This window comes from Molothrus ater, chromosome 5 (genome assembly GCF_012460135.2).
Source record: "Molothrus ater isolate BHLD 08-10-18 breed brown headed cowbird chromosome 5, BPBGC_Mater_1.1, whole genome shotgun sequence".
Classification (NCBI taxonomy): Eukaryota; Metazoa; Chordata; class Aves; order Passeriformes; family Icteridae; genus Molothrus; species Molothrus ater.
In genome coordinates, this window is record NC_050482.2 from 34,672,397 (window position 1) to 34,688,875 (window position 16,479).

General features: G+C 35.4%; 1 protein-coding gene across 2 annotated transcripts in view; it reads left to right on the forward strand.

Moving 5' to 3' along the window:
- RAP1B (RAP1B, member of RAS oncogene family) overlaps positions 1 to 15,654 on the forward strand; it is a 34,844-nt gene extending 19,190 nt beyond the window's left edge. The window contains exons 1-7 of one of the 2 annotated variants that reach the window (XM_036400660.2): positions 819 to 878; positions 1,327 to 1,395; positions 4,187 to 4,243; positions 5,327 to 5,467; positions 7,194 to 7,337; positions 9,101 to 9,216; positions 10,659 to 15,654. In XM_036400660.2, the coding sequence (XP_036256553.1) occupies positions 4,214 to 4,243; positions 5,327 to 5,467; positions 7,194 to 7,337; positions 9,101 to 9,187 (402 nt within the window). In that variant the 5' untranslated portion in view covers positions 819 to 878; positions 1,327 to 1,395; positions 4,187 to 4,213 and the 3' untranslated portion in view covers positions 9,188 to 9,216; positions 10,659 to 15,654. Of the gene's footprint in view, positions 1 to 818; positions 879 to 1,326; positions 1,396 to 4,186; positions 4,244 to 5,326; positions 5,468 to 7,193; positions 7,338 to 9,100; positions 9,217 to 10,658 lie in introns of those variants that run through there. The other variant, XM_036400658.2, reaches the window with a different exon arrangement.
- Positions 15,655 to 16,479: the final 825 nt, after the last annotated feature.

Genomic DNA, 16,479 nt, shown 5'->3' on the forward strand with positions numbered 1-16,479 from the left:
CTTATTGTATTTGTTTTCTCGAATTCATTCTCTACTAATGTATATTTCTTTATGTAAGTGTGCACAAATAAATATAAGTGTTAGTAATGCCCAGTGAAGCATCATGGCCAGTAGGTAGATCCTTTACTGGGTGCATCTGCATCCATTGGTGCATTCTCACAGGCTGCTGTTGTTGTATGGGTTTGGTTGATGGTTGATCACTCTTGTGCAGTGAGGTGCAGAGCTGCAGCATTATGGGGGTGTCTGGTTTTGACAGATAAAATAGCTATCTAAACTAGCTGTGGGAAATGAAGCTCCTTTGTGAAGCTCTCAAGGGATATGAACTAGCTTGCCCCTCTAAGTGCTGTCTCTAGAAAGGTCTTCAGGGTGCTGTTTGCGTAGTGTCTTTAGCACTAATATTTTTATGCAGATAGAAATATAGATTTGCGTGTTGGTAGGAAGCTTAATGTGTTTGCTGTATCCTTTCTGTGAGAGTAGGTATATACCTGTGGCAGGTAGATGATTAAAATGCATGAGCTCTTCTATTTACAATTTAATGATTACAAAAAGTTTTAGTCTGACCTAGCCTAGAATTGAAAAAGTTCACAAAATATGATGTTCTCAGCCCACCTAAGAACTTGGCATCTTTTTATTTAATTGTGCACCTTACCATAAAGTAAGCTCCAGAGCTTACCCACTCCCTTGAGTAAGAAGTATTCTCTTGTGCAGCAGTTCATAAAGAAAAGCTTAAATCATGTTAGATTGTGAAATAACATTTTCGTTCATCTTTGAATTCTTTATCTCACTGCAGCATTTCTGGATTTGAATGTGCCTGCTCTGACTTGGCCATTGAGTCTTAAGTTCCATTTGACTTGTGCTAAAAACATCCTTCTTGCTAGGTACACAGGAACAGCCTACTGAGTGTAGTTAAGACTAGTAAAAGCTGGCAATTGTTTTTTGACTAATTCCTGTGTTGGCAAATAAGTAGCAGAAGATGAAGTAGTTCTAAATACAAATGTAAAAGCTGTGCAGCTGTATTGTATCCTGGTCAACTAGAAACTAATACTGATTTCAAGAGTTAGGCAAACCTGAAATTGATGCATGCTTTAATTCTTAGCTTCCATGTGGCGGTGGATAAAGGAAAGTGTAGCATTGCTTCATTTAACAGTTAAATAGGCATACAGATCTAACTTTCTGTTGTTTCTTACAATTGTAGTTATGACAATTGTTTGATTCGCTTTAAAAATGTTATGGATAACAGAGTATATATGTAGAACAGTGATTTGTGTACAATGTTTACAAAATATCACTATGTAAGAGAATCTTACAAGAACTTTTGTGTTGCAGACTGTACAGTTTGTTCAAGGAATATTTGTTGAAAAATACGATCCTACGATAGAAGACTCCTACAGAAAGGTATATACAAAACATGTCTCTAATGTTAGAGCTGTAATACATATTGTCAAATATTTGACTCACTGCTTGAAAAAGGGTATGCCATATTAAACCAGATAACAAGCTTGAAATATAAATGTTCTCCTAAAGTTTGCTTAAAAGAAATAATTCAAGACTAACATTTTAACGTTTAAGCATAATATCTTTCTGGCTGATCAGTAAAAAATGGTTATTTCATTGTCAGAGTTGGGAACAGGGATTGCAAAAAAAATTTAGAAATTACCACTTTTCAATTTTATAATATTTATTATTAGTTTGTGTGTTAGTATTTCCAGGTAGATTTGGTCTTGGAGGTACTACATTGCTTTGCTACTAGAAAAATAGCTAAAAACAACTTCACACCCTTAGAACACTGGCATCTATCATACTGTACACATAACAATTTAAATGATAGCTAGATATGCTTCCATTAGATGGGTTGTTGTTTTATTAATAAGTTAACACAAGCCTGTCATAAATGAACAAGCATTTACAGCAAGTGGCCTGTTAGTTTCTCTCTTCCTGTCTTCAGCATGACAGGCTGAAAGGTCTGATTCTGCTTGCATCATCTTGAATCTCCATATTGTTCACTCTTCAGTTTCACCTGAGACCACGATTAAGATTCCAGACTAAGATAATTTATATCCAAACTGCTACCATTAACCATTTAGTGCAAGAGATAAGTTTTTGGCTGTGTCAGTTTCTTAACCTATCTGTCTTTTTTAGCTGAATTTCTTTTCATATGCATTAATACTCTGATGTTGCTCATTGTGTGGCCAAAAAAATGTTGGTGTATATACAAGGGAGGCAAGATGGACAAACCCTAGCTGAGAATGGGCAAACTGCAAGACCTCCTCCTTCAGCACTGAGCAACATTTGTATTGGAACAAAGGTGGTGCATTAACAACTGTTGCAGCCTACTGTTGCAGTCACCAGAATCTTTTCTGAACAGAACAGGAATTAGTGAGAACAAAATAATAATTTCAAACCTCTTTTCTTTGACCTTATTTGATCTTACACTCCAAAGGACCTCTTTGACCTTAAACTGTATGTTAGAAAAACCCAAGTCTGTCTTAAGTATGGGGGCTTCCAGCCAAAGCTAGAACTGTTATTAAAGACACAATAATAATAATAAAAATGCTACTCTGACTAGTTCCAAATTCTATGTTGACACTTCTTCTGTATTAGAGAAGCAGGAATTTTTGACCATATCTCAGTGTTTAGTGCAGGATTTTGATGGGTCAGGCCCAGTAAATTACTCCAAAAAACATTCACAGGCTTATCTAAAGTGTTTCCTTTGTTATATATTTACATTCTTTAGGTCATAGTAGAATCATGATGTTTGCTGAGAGAATTTTTCCAAAGACTGTTTCCATGGAGCCTAAAAAAGTAATGCCATCTTAAGAAATTTTGCCATTTGCTAGCTACTTTTTTTTTTATGGTTTTGCTGCTAATAAAGATTTATGCTATTCCTTTCAGGTTTGTTCCTGAAATAACTAGTAATAACTCTGGGTATTCTTCTTTTCAAATCAGCCAGATTGTTGAAGTCTTGCTAAAGTCTAGACAACATTTTATGTAGTCATTTTCACCTTCTCACTGTGGGTTACAATTCTAACTTGCTTCTTGCCTTCAAAATGTATTGGTTTGGCAGTTGAAATTCTATGTCACTTATGTTAAATGTAATTTTATAATATTTAAAGTTGAGAGGATGTGACTTGTTCATCTAAATAATTGAGCTCGATGTCTTGAAACTTTATGCCTTGGTTTACTCCCCAAATATTTCTTCATAAAGTTAATAAATGTTGCTTAATTAGCTGAATAACTTCAGCAACAATACCTGTTAAAATAGTGATTTTTTTTAAGGAATCACAATCCATAGGGGACAGGGGGGAGGTGTGAGAGGAGGGGAAATACTCCTCTTCCCTGTCCCCAGCTCAAATCTAGTTATAGAAGAACAGCTGTTCTTCTTATGGAAGAACAATTAAACTAGTGACAGTGCATAAAAGGAGAAGATGTAATCTGTTAATTAGGAATTTTACATGCAAATGGAAACAAGAGAAGTTTACCAATAGCTTGAAAGAAAAAAAAAATTAAAATGTGGTTAGTCTGCTTGAAACAGCTTGAGGGCACTTCCATGTCCTTTGCTGCCCCTAGGGCCATTTCTTTGAGATTATGTCCAGTAGATAGAGCAACTCTGGAATGAATACAGAAATTCTGCTGTCTTCTTAAACCTTCCATTCTTTGCAAACTTTTCCAAGCTGGGTCACTTTTCTAATTAGTGTTCCTAAAGGCTTGTTTTTGGGACACCATTTTTGGTGGTGGCTGTTTAATTGTTTGGTGTGTACTACTTACTCTCTTGTAGATGTAAATTACTATTAAATGAGCCTTAGTATGCCAGTCTAGTTTTCTGGCTTTCACTTGTACTTTTCTTTCAATCTGTGATGATCCCTGAAACAAGTGGAAATTAGATGTGCTAGTTGCTGATAACCATCATTACAAATTTAGCAGCCTCCTTTTAAATAATCAAAAATCCCTAATCACTTTGCAAAGTGGTAGTTGGCTGCTGACACTGCATTTGAAAATGTCACTAGGGCTCTTTGAAAGGCTTCTTCCTGCTGTTTTCAAAGTGTATATCCAAACAATCTTCTTAAGCCATTATGTTGCTTTATGCATTATGAATTTACTTATAAAAAAAATCACACAATTTCTGATGTCTTTGGAGGGGAGAATTGCAAGGGGAAAAATTATAACCAATATCTTTCTCTCTTGACAGCAAGTTGAAGTAGATGCACAACAGTGTATGCTTGAAATCTTAGATACTGCAGGAACGGTATGTAAAGAACCATTTTCCTAAATACTGATAATACAGTGTGTTCTAAAGTAAACTTGAGTCTCACAGCAGAAAATTATTTGCAAGCTTCCCATGAGCTCATATTCTGTAACAGGGGAAAGAGATAGAGCATTTTAAAAGAGATTGTGCTCTTGTTTTGTTTGTTGCCCAGAAAAAAATTAGGACCTACTGGCCACTGCGATTTGATTTCTGTTGCTGTAGAGAATATGTGCTTTCTTCTGATGTCCTTTTTCTTTTGTGTGTGAGATGTTCTGTGACATTGGGATAAAAATAGTATTGCTTCCGTCAGCTTATAGGAGCTCAAAGCACAGGGGTTATGCTGACCCTTTGCATACTGGTCAGGTTTTGCTCTGACTAGTTCCAATATTACTGAAACCAGTAATTTCCTTTATTGATTCCAATGAGTTTAAGCTCAAGATTTTTGGAGTTTAACGTGTGTTCTCTGAAGTGTGGCAGTAATCTGGTACAATAATAACTTATTTAAATTCCCTATTAGATTAATACTCTGAAAATATACAGTAAGGTGGAGTGGGTGTTTTCTAGCAATAAATGGCACTTTTCATCTGACATACAGCAAGGGACAGTGAGTGATTGATCAGGCACCACATAGCCAAGTCACCAATGCAAAAGAGGCACGTGCCATTCTACAGTTGCACTGGTGAGAGTGCACCAGCAAGTCTTTATATGCAATATCATCGTTGGCCCTGAAGTCGTGGAAATGTGACAAGTCTATTGAGTGTCTCCATCCTCTAGTCCATCTCCTTGAAAATTAATGTAGAATTTAATGGGAAATTTCCTAGACTACAAAATTGGGTGTGAAAAGGGATGCATTCACTTTATGATCCATTTTAAGGAACTATCAGGATATGGAGAAAATGTTGGTGTGTGAGGAGAGGTTCAGGAGCAGTTTAGCTTCTGTAATCTACAGATTACAGTGTACCTTCTACTGTACTTCTCTCCAGTGAAATTACTGTAGTTTCTCTAAACTAGACCTAAAGTTTATGGCAGTTTGTGCAAGTAAAATGCAAATTGAATGCAACATCTCTTTTTTTGTAATTACAGGAACAGTTTACAGCGATGAGAGATCTATACATGAAAAACGGACAAGGTTTTGCATTAGTATATTCCATCACAGCTCAATCTACATTTAATGATTTACAGGATCTAAGAGAACAGATTCTTCGAGTCAAAGACACTGATGATGTAAGAGCTCTAAAAATTTTTAATATTTAAAGTTTTCCTTAGTGTGTTGCAGTGTACACACTGTGGTCAGGTGGTCTTCAAGTTTTAAGATGTATGAACCAGTAGATGCATAGTACAGGAATGCAACTCTTAAGGTAAACTGGAGAAATGTAACTTGTCATGTGTTATATGGACAATTGTTTAGTCTTTATTTAAAATAACTTAATTGAAACTGGGTATAACTTTATTCATTAGTCTGCAGCAAGCATTTCTAAAACAACTATTGTTGCCTTAATTACTATGAGTGAAGTTTTCTGCTCAATATCCCTACTGTTTATGGTATTTTAAAAGTGTAAAATTTTAAGTTGTAACCTTAAAACTTGCATGTTATGTAGCTTTTATATTTTGTCTGTCTGCTCGCAATTAAGTTCGGTCATCCTACTCCCACACAATTTCTATTATGCATCTCTTAGCATTATTAAAGCTATAAAGTGAGGTTAAAACATTATATTTTATCAATTATTAAAGGAACCTTACAGCAGTTGGAGGAAGTTAATGCTTGGTTCCCTAATAAAGGAAAAGAAGTATTTCAAGTGTGAAAACAGCAGTAAGAGTGTGTTTTTAACAGAAACACCTTGTAGCTTTTAGCCTTCAGGCAGAAAAACTACCTTCTTGAAGAAAAAAATAAGCAATAAACAGTTTATAAGCACGATCATATCATTTAAGCTGTGCTCATGCAAACTTTGATAACTTTGATACATTCCTTACTGCATGCATCTGCATAGGCTTCTGCTGTCAGCAGACACAGAATATATTAACCATTTCAGTTTCAGGGAAGTGCATTAAGACTTTTTTAATACAAACCACTTTGCACTTCCTTGACCATAAACACTTGCAGGTCTTGCCTATGTTCAGCAGATTTCTTCTTGAAGCAATTTATTACCCATTACCACAAATGTATCTCAGAAGGTTAATATTTAAGTTTCCCATCCAAAACCTACCAAGTTACAGCCTTCTTTGCCATGAAATTAGTTTTGTACAATAAAATCAAGGTAAATATCATTATATTTAAAATCTTACTTCGTGTGTTATATTTACACTGGTTAGTAGCATTTTTGGAGGTATTTCCTTAGAACTGTATTTTTTTAGAAGGTACTGCTCAGTCCTGAAAGGCATTCTATAGTATCAGGAGAAAGATAGTAAGCTTCAAGTTGCAACTCCAGTTACCATCAGAATTCACAGAAAAAGTTTTTCTTATGCCCAAGCTTAGGCATGACTTGCTTTCTCAGTGGGGGGAAATTAAATGGTCAAAATATTGTAAACCTTTTTTCAGCACTTGAATCTGTGAGGACTTTAGCTATGTCCTTAAATTAGTAAAAGAAACAAAGGGGGGAAAACAAAGATGATGACGTTTTCTTGCTACAAAGGTCAATTCAGCATTTTCTGTAGTTGGGAATGCTGGTAAGGTACCATGTTCCTTTTCTCTGTGTGCTGTAGCTTGCTAATAAGAACTGTGATATGCTGAGAGTAGGGGAATGGTGAAAGGAGCTTTAGCATCCTTCATCATGCTACCCAGGACAGGACACTGTTTCCAGGATTTTGGAATTGGTAAGAATCATTATACCAGACCTTGATTATTCTGAAAATCAGGATCCTCTAAGGAATCAGATGGCTTTTAGGTGTGCATTTACACCGTGCTGCTATAAAATTGTAGTTGTTTCTTTACTGGCATTGAATTGTTTTTTAGGTGCCTATGATTCTGGTTGGCAATAAGTGTGACTTGGAAGATGAAAGAGTTGTGGGAAAGGAGCAAGGTCAGAACCTAGCAAGGCAATGGAATAACTGTGCATTCTTAGAGTCTTCTGCAAAATCAAAGATAAATGTTAACGAGGTAAGGCATTTCACCTGTGGTGGGGAGAGGTGTCGGGGTAGAAGAATGGAACACTGTCCTGATAACTGTTTACTGTTTGTCAAACAAAAACTAACAAAATCATGAAATAATATTCACTACAAATGGACAAAACTGTACCCTGCTGTTATGAGATGTTTATGTTAAGGGATATATTTAGCTTTGACATGGAATTTTTTCAAATTATATTGATTTTAGTGTAATTAGTGTAATTTTCAAATTATCTTTGTAATAATTTAGGATAAATATTTCCCTCATGTTCCATTCCTTAGTTGCTACAGTCTCTTATCAATTGATATTGTACTGCTAGACTTCTTTTTTTAAAGACTTTTAAGAGAGTTAAGTCACTAAAACTACTTGATTTAAGTTACTCGGTGTTAATACTATTTGAGATAGTAAATAGAAAAACTATTGAATGTTTTGTTAAAATTAGCTGCTCTCTAAAGTAAAAGGGATGCAAAAGCCTCTCTACTATATATCTACTTGTTTATTTAACAGGAGCTAGACAATTAATCAAATGCATGAAATTTGGGGATTTGCCATAATGCATGCCTTTTTATCCAGTGGGGGGTGCCAGCATGAGGAATGGGATACAAAAAATTTAGAAAATGAATCTGTGTTAGTATTTACATTTCTGGAACAGCTTGAATTTTATGATAAATCCTACAGTTCATTAGGTCATCTGGAAAACATTGTTGGCAGCATCAGTGAAGTTGAAAGGGCCTCTGTGCTAGACTTGCAAGTAATCAAAACAGTATGGTGGTTTTAACACAGCTGATTTTTAAAATAAGTAATGTGTGTTTAATTAGGTGGGAATTTCTGGAAGCCACTGACTTTTTTAAAAATTTGAATTAATCACCATAGCTGTATAAAATTCATACACTCAATGAACTAGAACTTGCAGCAAATCCTATAAGCCCTTGTTAGAACATTTGCTGCTTTGCAGTCAGTGCTTAAGAAAGTGCCAGATAGCTTTAGTATGAGGGCTTCCTTAGTTTATGAGATGTAGAAGTAATTGGAGCAATGTCAATTATGAATGAAACAGATGCTGTTGAAACGTTGTATGTTGATCTGTTTTAAATTAGCCTTTCAAAAAATCATGTTCTCATTAGAATTCTAGGAGACTCAAAGTGTGGGAGTCCCATAAATAAGTTACTTTTCTAGGAAATTTTATGCTTCTGTCATGCTGTAGGTCTAGACAGGTGGAATTAGTTCTTTAGACTTCAGTATTTTTTAAGTTTCTGGATAAGCATGATCTCCTTCATATACAAGAGACTATTACTGAATATGTAGTGTATGTGAGTTACCATGAAAAATGTGTAGTTAAAACTTACTAGAATTTTCTTTAAAAGAATATCCTAAGAGTGATTTGAGTTAGAAGAAAGCTGTGACCTGTTTCTTGACCTTACTGCTAAACTGCAAAGTAATACTATACAGTAGTTGATCACTGTGGCATTTTTCATGTGAGTTCAGATGAGTTTGCCCCAGAGATTAAATAGCTGTGGGTTATAGATGCCTTGTCAGTTTGCTTCATTGAAACTGTAGAATCCTTGGCAGACAATTATCTTAAGCAAGGAAAAAAAAACAACCAGTTATTAACTAAGTATACAATTTATGGCTTTGTGGTAACTAAACATTTTCAGTGGTCCTTAAGTATGTGAGTGCATTATGTGTGAAAATTCAAGGCTTAAAGTTTTAAGAGAAGCTTCCTAATATCCATAATCAACTGATTTCTGTCTTTTCAGATCTTTTATGACCTTGTGCGACAAATTAACAGAAAAACTCCAGTGCCTGGAAAAGCACGCAAAAAGTCATCATGTCAGCTACTTTAATGCATAGCTGTACTGTAGCTCTGAGCCAGGTAAACATTTTAAATTTTTCTGTGCATTATGGCTATTCAAAACAAGCAAAGCAACAACTAATAAACCTTAAACAGCTCTGGTAGCTGATGCAGAACAGCATTGAAAATTATTGATTTACATTATCATAGAAATGTTTAAAGGTCTTCCTTTTGCCATTTCAAAGTCAGAACTACAAATATGTGCAAGACACACTGGTCACACTAGTCTGGGGGGGCTTTTCCTCAAGCTTTAAGGTTTTGGTAGAGCTCAAATTAACCATGTTTCCTCTGATATTTCAAAGCTTTTGGAAACATGGTTTTCTCTTTTAAACCTGTTGAAATCTACTGTAAGAGCTCAGTTATCTGGAATGCACACACTACAATATTGTAGTTTGCATGCTGGTGTCTCTTTCTGCTTTGAACTCCTGCATATGCTTGTGTGATGTCATAGGAATTTAGCTTCCTTTCTTGAGACTGTGGATATTTTGGAGGCCAAATGGTAATTAGTATATTTGGATCAGAAAGGTTAAGTGATCATTGTAACACTCCAAATATTTCACCTGAAGCCATTGGTTACTAGACCAGTTTCTTACTTGTTTGCAGTTGGCTAAATTTCAACATGACTTAATATGTGCACAAAGAAGGGTACTGAAGGATAAAGCAAGCTCCAGCCTGCTTTTTAAGCAAGCTTTTCCAGAAGTTAGTCAGGAGGCATGGATTTTTTTTCTGCAAATTTTGGGGGGGGTTTCTGGGCAGAGTATTTTCCTCTTTCTATCTCCAAGCCTTAGTATGAGCAGAGGTCCATCTTGATTTACCTGACATCATCAAAGTTGGCTATTGCCTCCCTTTCTTTCAGTGTTACTGAGCATAGAGTGGTGCAGTTACTTCAGTGCTGTGATCCATTATTTTGTCATCCAGGTGACCTATTGGATGTACTGAAGGATCCTAGTAGGACAGCTCACTGTCAGAAATCGTAGGCTTTTTATTCATAATCAGGTAGTGCCGTATGTAACTCTTTCTTGGTATATTAAAATCTCCTCAGTTTGAACAACTTAGATCAGTTAAAAGTAAAACTAAGATGGTTCCAAAAGCATTAGCTGAGAGTGGCAGAAATGGTCGCTCCATTTCCTTAACAGGACTTTTGATTCAAGAGCTTTGATCCTTCAATAGTGTTTGTTTTCAAAGCCATGGGAACTGTCATGCTGTAAGCAAAACTAGTCCCATCAATCAAATATTACTTCCACAGTGCAGCCTGGATTCCTCTGTGTATCCTAATCCAGTTAGCATAGTAATTGAGATAGTGTGTTATTTTTATGTGTACAGTAGAAAGTGTATGATTAGAGAAGTGTTAAGGTTGTTTTCTGTTTGTCAAGAACGTTGCTAATTCCTGCTGTAGCTGTCTTAATTTAAGAACAAGGACAAATAGTTGTTACTAATGCTAATGCCTTGTTTTGTTGTTACAGGTCTGAAGAACTGTTGCCCAATTCAACAGTGCCAGCATTCCAACTTTATTAAACCTACCAACATCTTAAATGGACTTTCCTGTGGTGGTACCCTTTAAGAAATGGATGAAAGCTACATCAGTTTGCACATTCTATCACTTTCCAGTGTCATGAGAGATTTTTACTTCTAAATATTCTGTGTATGCAACTGGTAAAACCAGAGCCTACATCCAGTATTACTGATAAGAGACATTGTTCATCCACCAATGTTGTACATGTATGAAAACTGTGTACTGTATACTTCAACAATCCCCACTTTCTATTGGAGAGTACAATAATGTAAATCCTAAAAGCACCACTATTTTAGCATAATAAAAGAAAGTCCAAAGAGCTCCTATATAGACTACTCCAGATAACTTTGCTTCATCGGTATTTGTAGCTTATTGTAACTTTTTTAAAGAAATACAGGATCATCATCATCATCGTATTGTACAAAAGCGCTTTGATTAACACAACGGCTATATAGTTTTTTAATTTTAGGAAAAACCTGTGGAGACAGTGACCTAGTCTTTAAGAGTCCTTTCAGTATAACGTCTGACTAAAGACATGGCCTTTAATATCTGTTGGGAAGGAAATGTCCAGACTTTTCAACCTTTTATTGTATGTTTCCTTTTCCTTGTTTACATAGGGAACAATGTTTATAGTTGTGTGTACAGTGGGGGTCTACAACAAGAAGTGTATATTTTAAAACAATTTTTTAATGATTTAACAATTTTTTGTAAATCATTTTTGGGCTTCTGCAGCTGTAGATTCTCACTGTGAATTCCCTTGCTTGCTCATGCATAAGTGTATTTGCAATACCAAATATACAGGTTTAGTACTTTTGCCTGTTAGTGATTGTTTTACATGTGTAACGTTTTGGTTGAGATGTTAAATGGTGGAAGAGTACTGTGGATGTGAATGTGGGAAGTAATTTTAATCATGTGTAATTGGTCACAGGGCCTAAGTTGCAGTAATTAACTTTTGCTGATTTATTTAACAATGCCTTGTTGCTTTGTATGCATTAACGTTTGGGTGTAAAGATTGTGTGTATATCCAACAGGGAGCCACAGTATTTAAATTGACCAACCTAATGTTACAACTGCTTGGAGGTGGCCAAATGTAAACTAAAAGCCTTAATTAAAGTGGTGCAATTTTGTATGACTTAGCATCAGTAGTTCAATAAATTTGGATTGCCATGCAAGGGCTTGCATTACAGTTATACTACTTGAATGTTTTGTGTTTTAGTAGTGCTAGTAAATATTGATTTTTAAATCTCTTGCACAGTGCAGATTCATACATCTTAGGATGAAGAGGAGCCCCTATGTCTTTGTTTTCTGACAAATACATGCCATAGATATTTCTTCTAATAGTATCCCATGTGTTACTGTGAATGAATTTCTGACTGAATGAAATTCCATTTATTTCTGGATTTGGAATATGCCAAGCTCTAAAAAAAGGAAACATCTAACAAAAAAATACCTGTCTTCAAAGGTTACACTATCAGTGGCTGTTTTGGATACTTGAAAATATGTTGCCTGTTATTTTCCTCCTTTCCAGGGAGAATTAATTGTTTAAATTTACTTAGTCCAGCAAAAAAAAAATTATCTTGGGAGACAGAATGATTTTTCTGCATGATACCTGCATGAACAAAACCTTATTTGTTTGGTTTTAAAGAAATCTGCAGAAGAGCATTCTTGCAGTACGGAGTGTAGAATTTTGCCAACTTGAAATCCCTGTTAATAGTGTTGGACTGAGGAGTGAAATGCATGGACTGTAGATGATTTCCTGATCTTGGCCATGCTGCTGGAAATTAATGTCACACCCAAATCCTTGGTACCTCCTGTTTCTCTGGCACAGAATTATCAGAGAGCTTGTTCTAATTCATTCCTGCAAATGCAATCAGATTAGGGTTAGCTAATACTAGTAAGCTTTTAGATAGTTTATGTTGCCCAAAGTGAATTAAGAAGCCCAGCTGATCCTTCCTGCTGGTAGTTTCATCAGTCATCACTATTGTTTAATGTAGGCAATATACTTCTACTGTGCAGAGACAGATTTAAGACAGAAATTCTTTTTCATTTATCATTAGAAATCTTAAGATGTGATAATCCCCATCCCGCTTGGTCCCCAGAGTAAGGAGACTGGAGCACTAGATGCCCTAGTTCTTTTTTCACTAGGTACTTACCTTCTTTGGTGAGCTAATCAGAATTTTTCTTCCCTTCATTTCCAACCTCTGCTTATTCAGGGCTTGTAACACTTTTATGTCCTGGCTGTCCTTTTATTGGTCCTTTTAATGTGTTTCTTTTCCAGGCAGCTGTACAGATAGCATTGGGTGGGAGTAAGAGAAAATTCTTTTGAGAACATCATAGAAGGGGCCTTGGTCTGGTCTTGGTGTCCAGCCAAAGAATACTGTTGACAGGGAAGACCAGGCTTTGTCCTGAAAAGCTCTGTACTGAAGCATTCTTGGTGGTTCTGTTCTTCAGCATTAGAGGTATTCAGTTGGATCAAACCCTTAAGGAAGTCAAATTTTCAGAATCTCTAGGCTTTACTATCTAAATGTTGTGCTAAAGAAGGGAAATATGTTCCTCCATCCACTGTATTTAGGACTAATTTCAGATGTGTAAAGCCAGCACATTGTAACCCAGGTAACACCAAAACCCCGGTATTCTTGAAAATTTAGGCAAGCTTCAAGGGAGCAGTGTCCCAGTTGTTAAAGGGAAGATGCTTGACAAAATGTTGTTAATGAAATTATGAAGTGTAAAGAAAAACACATTAGAATTCTCTTATGTCTAAATAATTGTGGTGTGAAAAGCTGTTCCCATTGAGGAAGTGAGGACCCAGTTCCCCATGGGAATTGGAAGTATGTAAGCAGTTACCAATTGTAGAAAAGAATCCTGTCTGCTGACACTTTTGAGCAAACTTACGTATCTTCATGACAATTCCATTATGTACCAATGCTTAAGAAGTTCACACTTGAACTACTTGTACAGAAACTGAACACTTCTCCTAAAGCTTTGGATGAAAATATGCATAACTCACATTTTGAGAACTAATGCAAGCATTTTGCAAATTTGCTGTTAATACACATGTGTAACTGCTTGTAAAGTTACCTTATGCTTACAGTGCACACTGCTTTATTTTCTCTCTAATCTGAAACTGATATATGTCAGTATTTAAAGTCTGAGCCTTCTATAGAAAAAGTAGTACTTATGTCCTGAAATACAAAAGTATTATTTAATGGAATTGCACTCTTCATATTAGGACTCTTTCCTTGCAATATAAATTTCTCTTATATCTTACCTTATCCTAGTGCCCTTTTCATTCTCAAATTATTCTGTGAAATGAATGTTAGTTGCCTAACTTAGAAGACAATTTGAGACATGGCAAGATGTTTTCAGATGTCCAAATGAATTAAGTGTAAGCTCAAACTACTACTGCTCTCCTCCATAAGAGACTTAAATTCTGGAATAGTATTGTGGAATTAGATATTACAGTTCTTTCATAAGATGTACTGATTCTGTCATGCTAGAAATTAAAGGTGGCAAGAGTTTGAAATTGGGATTAAATGTTTTAAGTAAATTTGCCATTTTCTTACAGGTCAACGGTAAAGATGAGAATTTTTCTTCTTTTAAAATGGTGTCAACAAACTGGATGAATCAAACATAATGAATTTTTTTTTCCCAAGTTTTCTAATTTTTGCCAGTTTTGAAAAGAGCTTAGTTGGGAAGAAGTATGGCCACAATACTGCACTAGTTCTAGACTTCAGTTTAGACATATCAGCAGTAGAAAGTTTTATACTAGATGTGAATGGTCAAAAATAGTCTATGTACAGCTATGTAGCACTTTTTAAATTGTAATCTGATGATGTGGCTAAGTGTAGACAAAAAGATTTTGTTCAATTTTATACTGCTGTCCCAACAGCATTAGGCTATATGTCAATTTATTGCTTTTATTTTGCCTGTGTGTGGGGAGGAGAATAAAGACAAATAAAAAGTTGATTAGGTATATAACAAAATGCAGTTGTAAGTTGTTCTCTAAGGTAGCATTAGAGTACCAGAGTTACTAAATTAGGTTTATATTTCTGAATCTCAAGCACATTATGCTTTTCTTTCAATAGCTTATGCACAACTTGAAGATTTCTAAAACTTCATCTATATTTTCCATTTTATAAAGTAAACTCTGGAATGATGCTTATATTTGTGGAAAACTTTACTTTCTGAGTCTTGAACTAAAAGACAAGCAAAGTTGTTTTGTAGTCTTGATTTTGTTCACAATATTTCAATATCTGTTCAAACAACGTATAAATGTGGATTTTGCTGTGGTTTCTGTCTTTGGGGGTTTGGGGGGTTGTTTGTTTGTTTGTTTTAAATAACCTCCAAAACCATTTATTTTCAGAAGTTTGAGTTATCAAGCAGAGAGTGACTTCCTGTTTTCAAAGAGTTGTTCTTTAGGGAGAGATTTGTGAATGGATAAAAGAATGTCTTTGCACTTCCACTGTACTCACTTCACTCTCAAGAGATCCTAGTTCTGCCAAACAACAAGCGCTACAACTTCTTTGTTTTAAGAAAGTTTACTACCACCAGGATTTTTTTTCTTTGAAGTTGTGACTGAGGTGAACTTCATTTGAGAATCATTGTCATTTCTAATTAATTCATGTAATGTCTTTTGTTTACCGTGAACTTGGAGGTGGGGGCCATTTCTGCAGTCCTGAATACTGAGTGAAATCCTAGTGGACACTACAGTTCCTTCTTTTGTCAGTATACTTTACCTTTTCATACCATGTGACATTTTAACCTTCCAAATCTAGTAGGGAGGGCTCCATAGCTTCACTCCCATACTAAGTACAAAAAAATCTCTACATGTGAAATTCCAGCTCTTATCAACTGGGTTTACTGCTTGTAATGCACCCAAAAGCAACAAAGACCATTGGCAGTACTGTCATGATTTTCAGACACAAATAAAATGAGCTACAAATTTGTCTCTTTCTTTTTCCTGTTTAATTAAAAAATGGTTTTAGCTGAGTTGCCTCAATAGAAAGAGCATGAGAATCAATTTGTTTTGGTAAGAACCTGGGCAAACATTTTGAAGGTCAACATGTATTTAAATACTAAGCAATCACATGAACACGTTACTTAAATTCTTGAGATTGGTTTTTTCAGGTTTCTATGCACTTAAATAAAAAAAATTAAAATTTACATACTTCCAGAAATGTGTTTCAGCTAAGAAAAGATGGGCTAAAACATGAACTTTTTTACTTCTCTAACATAAGGGCAAGGTATAGTGTGGTTTCCAGTTTTCTTTGTACCGAGTGCAGTTGTGCTGCTGTCACACATTGCACTTGAACTTTGTTGAGCTCTTGCTTTTGGTAATTCTGAATTAACAGTTTTGTAAATGCAGATGATATGTATGCAGCTTAGCAGGGCATTAAGAAAATTAATTTATGAACTGTCTTAAAACATGTTTTGTAAAGGGTAATTGGAGTTTTGAGTTAATTTACTTGTTTGAAGTTCAGGATATACTAGATCAAAATTAGCCTAGTGTACTGCATCCTGTAGGCTCTGTTAACTTTGCAGAAAGGTACTAGGAAGCAGAGGAACCTTAGGCATTGGCAATAAATATGCCAGGTTTCAGTGTTAATTGTGCTGGCTGCAGGGTCATCTTTGGGTGTCCTGCCTCTAAGTAAGGAGCATTGCTACCTCCCTTGATATTATGATAACAACTGGAGTTAAGATTAGTGTATCTAATCCAAATATGTGAAATTTTAGGACAGATTTAAGAATTTTAATGATAAATTTGAATTTAC